At 42.7% G+C, this 11,649-nt stretch overlaps 1 protein-coding gene across 4 annotated transcripts in view; it reads right to left on the reverse strand.

The window, feature by feature from the left end:
• St3gal3 (ST3 beta-galactoside alpha-2,3-sialyltransferase 3) overlaps positions 1–11,649 on the reverse strand; it is a 194,013-nt gene that overhangs the window by 62,076 nt on the left and 120,288 nt on the right. For 2 of the 4 annotated variants that reach the window (XM_076860598.1, XM_076860597.1), the window contains one exon: positions 7,086–7,178. The exons of the other annotated variants lie outside the window; for them this stretch is intronic. In XM_076860598.1, the coding sequence (XP_076716713.1) occupies positions 7,086–7,178 (93 nt within the window). The remainder of the gene's footprint in view (positions 1–7,085; positions 7,179–11,649) is intronic. 4 annotated transcript variants of the gene reach the window in all.

Here is an 11,649-nt window from a genome sequence, read left to right on the forward strand (position 1 = left end):
TTAATATCCAGAGGGCAGAAAGTAATATCCATTCACAAAACAAATATGAAGTGTCTACTTAGTGCTGAAGGCTCTTGCTCTTCTAGATGTTGGCAGACCATCGCGCTCCATGCTAAGAGGTACATGGCCTACCGTGGAGGAAGATACACCAGTAAATAATTATAATACCAGTGATATGTGAGGTACTGCGGTGGTACAGCATGAGGAAAGTGGGTACATGTGCACGGGAGTGCAAGAGGGAGTAAGGGGAGACTTTCCACTCCATGGAGATCAACAAGATAAAAATCCCTAATCCAAAGCTTGGAGCAGGGCAGATGCACGATAAATCCTTTGGACCCTGCTGCCATTCCCTCCCCATCTCTCCCACACAGGAAGCAAGCAAGGCACAAGGGAGGGAAAGAGGACTTGTCAGCAGACAGCACAAAGGTCTGAGAAGGAGCAGGCTGGCTTCTCAGACAGGCAGGACAAGCTGGCATGTCAGCACCCCCCACTTAAAGTGCCTATTCCCCAGTCCAGGTCCAGTGTGAGAGTCGGTGACTAGATGGGCTCAGAAGACTAGGGCTTGGGAAGAGAATGACTGCTTCACACAGCATTTGGTAATAAATAAAGATTTAATTGTTTGTTTGTTTGTTTTAAGGTCATGTCAAAATAGATGCACCAGAACCTTTTCTGTCAAAGTACTGATGCTACATAAATAAAAATCTTGAATTTATTTAAGTGTTTTCTTGGTCAAAAATGTTATGAAATACTAGTTACTCATATGAAAAAAATAACAAACAAACAAACAAACCCTGATGGATTAATAATTTAAATATAAACAAAAAAACTGCGAAGATAAAACAAGACAAGAGAAAGGCACTATCATAAACTGTGTATATAGGTACACTCAAAAACTGCCATGGAGGACAACCACCAATAACTTTCAAAATTAAAATGCCTATAACTTGTGACCCAGAAATATCACTTTATTCTAGATAATCTGCATATGTGGGAAATGATGTAAAAATATAATTATTCACTGAAGCGATATTTCTAGTAGTAATGTAATAGTAAAGTTGGGAAATTGCCTAGATCAGACTGACTAGACTAGGAGACATCATGTACCTCATGAATGAGGATCAGAGGACTTGTGCTTCTGACCATCATGGAACAGAAGAAACAGGATTTGTCTTCGTACCTTAGACATCTAGAAAACCAGTCAGACATGGGGAACGGTGGGTTTTCAGGCTTTGGATAACAGTACAGAACTGCCCCCAAAAGAGGGAACAAATGAGGTGAGCCCCATAACTGCTTAGCTTACTGCCTGGGGACAGTGTCCAACATATATGGACGGGGAATATAACCAGAGCTCAGTGGTCTTTATGAGTTGAGAACAGATCAACGTTTAGAAGAGAGCAAATGACACAGAAAGCTATGGAGATCTTTAAAGGGGTCTCCTCAAATCTTTGGCCAAGTACTAATCTGTGAATGTCTGAGAAGAAGCCTGGAGGCTGAGGAAAGAACCACAGGGAGCCAGGACCACAGTACGTCAACAATTCCTGGTGTCCACAGAGTCCTCTAGGCTGTTTGTGTTCATACAAACCAGAGTGGAAATGAATCAGCCAGAGTGGAACCCTGATGACACAGGAGGCACTGAGCAGTGTTCTCAGAGGGCACTGCATTAGGAAAGGGGAAACATTAGCCCTGGACAAAAAGCTGCTCAAGACCTGCCCTAGCAACATCAAAAGCAAACTTTAAAGGGCTATCCCCAATTCCAAGTAACTTAACTACATGCCCAACCAAAATCTAGCACTATTTAAAGGAATACAAAATTTAGCACAGGAAAATGTAAAGTTTACATATCTGAAAGCAAATAAAAATACCAGGCATAAAGAATAGAAAAATATAGGTCATAACCAGAGGGAGAAAAATCCATCAATAGAAACCAACTCAATGACACGATGGAATCAGAAGACAAGTATTGTTCCATGGGGTCAAGAAAACAGAAGAAAACATGAATATAAAAAAGTGAAATGGGACAGGTGCAGTGACACATACCTATAATCCCAGTGACTTGGGAGGATAAGGTAGGAGGAGCACAAGTTCAAGACCCGCCTCAGCAACTCAGTGAGGTCTTAAGTAACTTAGCAAGACTCTGTCTCTAAATAAAATATAAAAAGGACTAGGGGGCTGGGGATATAGCTCAGTTGGTAGAGTGCTTGCCTTGTATGCACAAGGCCCTGGGTTCAATCCCCAGCACCATACACACAAACACAAAAAAAGACTAGGGATGTGGTTTGGTGGTAAATCCCCTCTGGGTTCAACACCTGGTGTGTACACACACACACAAACACACACACACACAGGGAAAAAAAAAAACCTTAAATTTAAAATGATGACAAAATACATGTAAAAGTAAAATTTACTATCTGAACTATTTTTAAGTATACAGTAGTACTAAGTACTACATTAAGTAGGATTAAGAAGATTCACACTGTGGTGTATCTAAGAGCAGAAATACTTTCTTCTCTAGTACACCAGGACAGACCATATTTTATCCCTTAACACTCAGATCTCAATCATTTTGAAAGTATTAAAATCAGACAAAGTATATTCTGATTACACACACATTCCCAGGAATCTAAAACAATAACCCTCTAATCAGATGGATTCAGGGTAAGAAAGAAGAAATACCAATGCTAGGCCTAATTTCCAGGGATGGGTGCGGGGCTGAGGGTGAATTAACCACCAACAGCCAATGATGTAACCAGTCATGTCCATTCAATACTACACTGGAGTCTGCCCGGTGCATTAGGGTAAGAAAAAAGAAGAGTCTCTGGATAGGAAAGGAAGAAATAAGACTTTTGTCTTCAGTAACAAAAGACGTGACTGTACATGTTCTGCATGATACTGGTGCAGGGATGGGCACAGAACAATGGAGTACCCACACACGAATGTTCAACCCATTTCAACAAATGTGCCAAGGTAATTCAATGGGGAAAGGACAGTCTTCAATACAGGGTTCTGGAACACTTGAACATTAATATGCAAAAAGGGAACTCCTTACATTTTACTAGATAGAAAAATTCACACAAAATAGGTCATAGCCCTTAAAGTCAGAGCTAAACCTACAAAAATTCCAGAAGAAAACAAAAATCCTTTGACCTTGAATTGGGGAAAGATTTCTTAGATACAACATTCAAAACACAATCCACTAAAAAACTGATATATTAAACTTTTTAAAATTGATTTTATTTTTTTAAATACGACAGCGGAATGCATTACAATTCTTATTACACATATAGAGCATAATTTTTTATATCTTTGAATATAAAGTATGTTCATGCCAATTCATGTCTTTATACATGTACTTTTTTTGCATTACAATTCTTATTACACATATATACCACAATTTTTCATATCTCTCTTTGTATATAAAGTATGTTGACACCCAATTCGTGTCTTCATACATGTATGTTGGATAATGATGTCCATCACATTCCACCATCCTTGCTAATCCCCTGCCCCCTCCCTTTCCCTTCCACCTCTCTTCCTAAACTCCACCAGAAAACTTCTAGAACTAGTAAATGAATTCAGCAAAGTAGCAGGATATAAAATCAACACCCATAAATCAAAGGCATTTTTGTATATCAGTGACAAATCCTCTGAGAAGGAAATGAGGAAAACTACCCCATTCACAATAACCTCAAAAAAAAAAAAAAAAGATACTTGGGAATCAACATAAGAGGTGAAAGATCTATACAATGAAAACTACAGAACCCTAAAGAGAGAAATCAAAGAAGACATTAGAAGATGAAAAGATCTACCTTGCTCTTGATTAGGCAGAATTAATATTATAAAAATGACCATACTACCAAAAGCACTATGCAGATTTAATACAATTCCAATCAAAATCCCAATGACATTCTTCATAGAAATAGAAAAAGTAATCATGAAATTCATCTAGAAAAATAAGAGACCCAGAATAGCTAAAGCAATCCTTAGCAGGAAGAGTGAAGCAGGTCACATCACTATACCAGACCTTAAACTATACTACAGAGCAATAGTAACAAAAACAGCATGGTATTGGGCACCAAAACAGACTGGTAGACAAATGGTACACAATAGAGGACACAGAGACTAACCCACAAAATTACAATTATCTTATATTAGACAAAGGGGACAAAAACATGCACTGAAGAAAAGATAGCATCTTCAACAAATGGTGCTGGGAAAACTGGAAATCCATATGCAACAAAATGAAATTAAACCCCTATCTCTCACCATGCACAAAACTTAAATCAAAATGGATCAAGGACCTAGGAATTAAACCAGAGTCTCTGCGTCTAATAGAAGAAAAAGTAGGCCCTAATCTTCATCATGTGGGATTAGGCCCCACTTCCTTAATAAGACTCCTACAGAGCAAGAATTAAAACCAAGAATCAATAAATGGGATGAAATCAAACTAAAAGTTTCTTCTCAGCAAAAGAAACAATCTGTGAGGTGAACAGAGAGCCTACATCCTGGGAGCAAACTTTTACCCCTCACACATCAGATAGAGCACTAATCTCTACGGTATATAAAGAACTCAAAAATGTAAGTACCAAAAAGACAAATAATCCAATCAACAAATGGGCCAAGCACCTGAACAGACACTTTTCAGAAGAGGATATACAATCAATCAACAAATGATGTATTAAACTTTATCAAGATTAAAACTTATGCTCTGTGAAAGACAGGTTAAGAGAATGAAAAAAAAAAAGACAAGAAAATACTTGAAAATCACTTGTCTTACAAAGGGCTACTATCCAAAATATTTAAAACCCTTAGAATTCAATAAGACAAACACCCAACCCAACTAAAAATCAGCAACAGATAGAAAAGACAGTTCCATAAAGAAAATAATAACATGAAAAGATCCTTGATATTTTCAGTCAATAGTAAGATGCAAATTAAAGCCACAGTGAGATAATCACTATAAACTCACTAGAAATAGTGAAAGGCAAAAACACTGAGGGCAAGGACGCAGGGACACTAGAACACTCTTTCACAGCTGGTGGGAGAACAAAGCATTGAAATCACTTTGGAAAACAGTTGGGCAGTTTCTTATTAGTCATACATTTAACATAGGAACCAGCCATCACACTCCTAGAAATTTCCTTAAAAAATACATTTTACACAAAGACCTGTACTATTATATTTATAGTGGCTTTATGATTGCCCAAAATTATAATTAACCTGCATGTCTTTTGTCCTTTCAGTAGACAGACTGTGTGACAGTCACATAATGAAATACTATTCAGCCATAAAAGAGAACAAACAAGGAACACACAGCACATGTTTGAATTAGCAATGCATTATACTAAAAGAAAGAAGCTAACTCAAAATGTTACATACTATATGAACACTACAGGGACAGGAAATAGATCAGTGGTTGCCAGGGACTGGAGGCAGGGGAGGGATAAACCACAAAGGGGCCTGGAGAACTTAACTGTTGTGGTAATTATATAAAGTATGCATTTATCAATGGAACTAGTTATGGAACTACACTAAAGGGTGAATTTTACTATATATAAATTAAAATTCAGTAAACCTTACTTTTAATAAAATTGATACATCCATGCAATTGTAGATTATATAATCATTTAAAAAATGACATGAAGGGGGCTGGAGTGTAGCTCAGTGGTAGAGCATGTGCTTTGCATGTGCAAGGCCCTGGGTTCGATTCCTAGCACCAAAAATAAAAAAAGAAAAAGAAAAAAAGAGAGATGTAGCCATACATGCTCTCTGGAGCATGTATGGCTAATTATCCATTAGCCATACGATAATCTCTATCATATTTTTAGCAGTAAAAATCAAGGTACAGAAAAATAAATCCAGTATGTTCCCAATTATGTTAATACTGGCTGTCTCTGGGGAAGGGTCTGGGGGACAGTATAGATCCTTTGGTATTATTTGAGTTTTCTTCCCACACGCTTGTATTACTTTCAATTAGGAAAAATAGAAGAAATCTATTTACAGGTTAAGGAAAACTCACAGATATCTGGGCCGGGGGACACAGTTATGAAGGCTTCCAAAAGTACAGAATATAGAAACAATGTCAGACATTTCAGAGGTGCTCAATAAATAGCTGGAGAAAACAGAGTATTTGGAGTCAATTCAGAAGGTAGATCCCAGGCAGAGTACTCGGCAGTACAGCTTCTGCTTTATACCAGGAGCTAAGCTGGAATTACTCAAACTGGACAAGAGAGGGAGCTTACAAGAGAAGGTATACTGGACTTACTTTGGGGCAGCACTTGCTCAGCATTCCCTGGCAAGCACACTGTGTGCGCTAACCTCACCCTTCAAAGGATGGGAGGCAAGGGTTCCTCCTCCAGTGAGCGGAGTCACTCCCAGGACCCCTCTGGTGGTCCAAATGCTACATCTCAGTGCCTGGAGGGTCCTGAGGAGCCCCTCCTGCGAGTCAGAGCTCCCACTACTTTCTGAAGGAACTAAATGACCGTGACAGTCTCAAGGCACTCTGGACAAGACAAGACAATCCTAGCTTTTACAGTCCCTTTTCCATGCCAAGGCCTTCAGGAAAAAAAGAAGGTTGGAATGTAAGCAAGGCCTGATAGTGGCATTTGGTACAAGAAACTCCCTGGATGACGCACAGATTCCTTCAGGAAGCCCAATACCAAGGAAATCAGAAGGTCCAGAATGCAAATGGACCAAGAGGGAAGGTGTCCAAAACTTGGACAGTCTCAGAAATTAACTTTGTTCCCTACTTTATTTGGCCAGCTAGTGGGTCCCAGCTTTAGCCACTGATACTAAGAGTAAGCGTGGATCTCCATTTGGCAGCACTGCCTGGCTGCTCGGGATGCCTGACTTCTGTGAGTGACCCTGTAGGTTCCGTTCCCTCCCCCCTCTCCCTGAAACAAGCTGCACTGCTGAGTGCAGAGTGGGGTGAGGCACAGCAAGGCACAGAGTGGGGTTCAGTCCTTTCCAGACACTGGAGACTGCTGGACACACGAGGGAAGTGAGAGCAGAATCTTGTTTCCTCTGGAGAACATGAGCTACTGTGTGGGGACAGGCTGTCTAGGCAGCAGAAGAAAGAGAGCACTTACCGGGGGAAGATGGCGGTCATCAGGGCTGAAGCATAGCCCGGCTTGCAGGCTCCCTCTGAAAAGTTGGCGTACTTGGTGGCTAACTCAGCAGGCCTGTAGGGAGAGGAGGAAAGTCACTGCCTGCCAGGCACTGAACAGTCACTGGGTTATTAACTCATGAAGAGCTGCAGGGGCTAAACCTTGAATAAAGCTTTCTTCCCTACAATCGGCACTTCAGGCCCTTTTCCACACTAAGGCTTCAGTGGTGGAAAAACCCCAAATCCCTAAGGGAACAGATGGATCAATAAGCAAGGTCTCTTGATGGAATCTGTAGAAGGAACATACTTGGTTCCACACAGATTCTTTGTAATAAGCCTGATACCAAGGAAATGAGAACCTTCTCAAGGCTCCAAGATTGGGGGTGGAGGGCTGCTCAGACTTCCATGGCCAGAGGCGCTGCCCTTCCCACCTTTCTGATATGTCCCCACATGTCCAGCTTCCTCTGCTTTTACCCTGTGAACCACACTACGATACCCCCAGTGGTATCAGTGGTTACCCACAGTAGCTTGGATATAGACACAATAAATGTGGGCTACTGATCTAATCCCTGACCAACTTCTAGTAATGGATGGTCTTCTGTTCTCTGCCTGTAATTATTCCTTATCCTCTTCCTCCTGGTACGTTCCAGCTATACTCAGGTATTCCCTGACCTGCTGAATGGGCCAAGTGCTTCTCCACATCACACACTCACCTCCACCTGCAACGGCCACAGGGAGGGCACCCTTCCCTCACCATACTGTAAATTCCTGGGACCAGAGTCTGACTTAACATCCCTCTCCCCAGCACCGTGCATAGAGACATACAGAAGATTCCCGTAACTATCTGAGGAACTGTCTGAGGAAATGGCCCTGACAGACCCTGCACTCCAAAATGCAGGCCAAGTCATCTCAGGAAGCCATAAGCTACAGACAGTGGAATACTTTTCAGAAGACTGTGTTCCAGCGCTAGCCTTGCTGCCATGTGACTACAGTCGTGCCACTCAACACCACTGGATTTCAATGTCCTTATGTGTTCAATGGGGCTTTAGTCTAGCCTTATGGGCTAGAGTCATCACCCTCCACCAAGGCTTGGCCCTACAGTCTAGAGACCACCAGGACATCTTCAGTGAAAGGGCTCAGTGACTGCTAGGGTTAGAGGTCCTTTCTGCTGGGGCACCTGAGTGAGCCTGGCTGGCTGCCAGTTTTGAGTCCTACTCCCATCCGCCCCCACCCTTGGGCCCTCTGCCAACTCTCTGGTGCCCAGCTACTCTGTTTGGCTGGACTTGATGGCAAGTCGACCTTCAGCACTGCACCCTGCAGGGACTGGAGGGTGGGTGTCAGGGGTGGTACTTGTCTTGGACAGCCAGAAATTTGATGCTACTGCCTGTGGAGTGTCACATCTGATTCACTCCTGGGGGGCTAGTCCAGGGCCCTACATAAGCAATTGCTCATTGAATAGAGACAAACTCATCTGCATCCATGTCAATTTTTTAGAAATCTACTTTTTAAAATTTATTTTTAGTTGTAGAACAAATATCTTTATTTCATTTATTTATTTTTATGTGGTGCTAAGGATCAAACCTAATGCTTCACAAGTGCTAAGCAACCACTCTACCACTGAGCTACAACTCCAACCCCTAGAAATCTACATTTTTAAGCCTTCACTAACATTCAAAACCTGAAATGCAAATGTAAATGTTGAGTGACAACCTGGGACTTTATTTGATAGGCAAAAGAAAAAGAAAGTCAAAAGTTTTAACAGGAGAGAAACAGTATTTTCTTATGTAAACAACTGTGCTTTGGAAATGAAATATAACCTCAGTGCATTTACTGAATTTACTGGAAGCTTCTGCGACCAGGCAGTGACTATAACATTCTAGATTGCTTAAGTGGATGCTATGCATTATTAATTTACATGAGTTTCAGAAAGATAAAGGACCTTACCAAGATCATGCTCCTTCATGGGAGGGGAAGGTTGCATGTGCACCAGCTCCTCTTTAGCACCAGTGCAGAAGCTACTCACATGACATTATCAGCAGTGTGATCACAGGGGATGGATGGAACAGTGCCCAGTGCTAGCACAGGAGCAGTTGGCATGGCCAGAGATGAGTAGAGGGTCAAGAAAGCCTCACCCTGCTCTTTGGAAGTATGTACATAAGGGTGTGGCACTTTGAATCTCTTTATGCCTGTCTCCTCACCCCCCACTGTTTACTTGTTCACCTTTGTTCACCTTTGTACTGTAAGTTCCTGTGGTCTTTCTGAATTCCAGAAAGTTTCAAAAAGAAGTTGGAGGATGGATGGCAGCTGCCCTTTCTAACAGTAGAACTACATGCACAACAGAAAAACCTTTGGCTACAACTTCCTTTTCTGTAGTGTGCACCTCAGCTCTTGCAAGATGCTTGAAGAAGGGCTGTAGGACAGCTCAAGGCTTCTAGGATCAGGTTACCCAAGATGGAGAGGAGAGAATGCTGGCCAGCTGGGGTGTGGGAAGCCTGAACCCAGCAGGGCAAGTGGCGTATTACTCTTCCCATGGCAGTGCAAGCCCATGGAACAGGGATGGTAAGTGCTAATCAACCCCTCCTCCTTTAAAAAGCATCTCTGGGCACACTGGGCCATGTCAATTATTACCAAATTAAAATGCCTCAGAAATGGCCTCCTGACTGTCCCAGTGAGAGAAGAATAGGGGGAGTGTTGGGGATTCTGAGTCATACAGCAGTCTGGGACCTCTGGGGCAGTCAGCGGTCAAAACCACCAAGATTAATGGTCGCCAACTCCCTCAGGCCTGAATAGTTAAGTTTCTCTAAGGCACTCACACTCCAAATGCCAGGAGGCCCCACAGATGTCTGATCAGATCACTGGCCCTTGTTCTTCTCCTACTCTACAGCTGGCCTTTCATTTTGGGAGACTTAGCCTTTCAACCAGTAAGAGCACCCATTGTGTTGCCAACGTGATTACCAAGCCCTGGGGGTGAAGAGTGTAAACCACACACTCTCAAGAGGAAATCCAGATGGTAAGACTAGAACCCAACTTCCACTATCCCACCTCGCTCAGAAGGGCTGAATTTGAGGATTAGGGCCAAACAATGGGTTGTAAATGGAAAGAATGTCAGATCTGGAGTCGGAATCTTTCACAGAGGACACTGACAACCTGTGACACCTTGGGCAAGTGATGGAAAATCTGATTCTCAACTTCCTCATGTGCAATGGGCACCACACACATGATTCCCAGGCTCTGGCGAGGATGAAGTGAGAAAGCATGTTTGGAAGGCTAGCCATGCTCCAAAGCACCATGAGTGCTATGTGAAAGAGGAGGTGGCAGACACAGGTAGCCAAAACAGGGAGGCTCTGAGCACTTCACATCTGGATTCAATCACAGGCAGCATGGGTGCCCTGACCAATGTGTATCTGAAGGATCAACACAGGGGAAATGACAAGTACCGCTGCAGGAGGCAGAAGAAGCTGTTGATGGGAAGGAAGGAAATAACCAGGACAGAGTGCGATAAGCCAAGGGATGGGTGTGTCTGGACAAAGACACAGGGTCCAATCCTGTCAAACATGGTGGCAGGCCTGGTAAGGTGTGGCTACATAGGGACTGCTGCTGACCTTGATGAGAGCCTATGGGAGTGAAACTCTGATTCTATTGGATTTAAGAGAAAACAGGACAGAAACTGGGAGTCATAAAATACAGATTATTTTTAGGAATTTTTCTATAAAGGGAAATAGAGAAATGTGGCAATAGCCAGAGGGGGCAGCAGGGCAAAGATAGGATTTTTTGAGGTTCTGAAATATTTTAGCATATTTATAAGCTACTTAGAATAAGAAAAACTCTGGTGCAGTAGAGATGGGACAGTTGCAGAGAGAATGTCCTGGGGAAGGTGGGAAAGAGAAGGATCTAGCACAAAAGTTCAAGCACCATGTCCTTTAGGAACACTCCATGATGCTCCTCCCCTCAAACAGCACCAATCCACCCCACCTGTGGATCCCAAGCAACCTAGCACAGACTTTCACCCCAGCTTGCTCGGGCCCTTTCTCTCCCACCTTCTTCCTTTCCTTCCTTGCATTCATTCATTCAACAAATATCCTCAGGCAATGAAGTCCCTGTGCTTGGATTTTTATCCTGGCTCTATAGCTGTGTGTCTTGGGACAGGCCATTGAACTGCTCTGAGCACTCATTTTTCACCTCTTTAGAACTGGGATTATGCTACTGCTTACTTCACAAAATTGTTGGGAAAATAATGTTGACCTTAAAGTGCTGACACCTGGTACAATGCTGGCATCCGGTCATCACTCAACACACGCTAACTGCAACAGTCCTGGGATGTGCCAGACGTGGCCCTGGAGCTAGGGATACAACAGGGATCAGGATTTGGTTATGGCTGAGCATGCCACATGCTGAAGAGTCACTGCTATTGTTTGGTGGTACCGGGGACTGAACCCAGAGTTGCTCTACCACCGAGCTATATCCCTAGACCTTTTTTGTTTTTGTTTTTTGAGACAGGGTCTCACTAAGTTGCTGAGGCTGGCCTTGAAACTGAGATGCTCCTGCTG

This window comes from Callospermophilus lateralis, chromosome 7 (genome assembly GCF_048772815.1).
Source record: "Callospermophilus lateralis isolate mCalLat2 chromosome 7, mCalLat2.hap1, whole genome shotgun sequence".
In the NCBI taxonomy this organism is placed as follows: Eukaryota; Metazoa; Chordata; class Mammalia; order Rodentia; family Sciuridae; genus Callospermophilus; species Callospermophilus lateralis.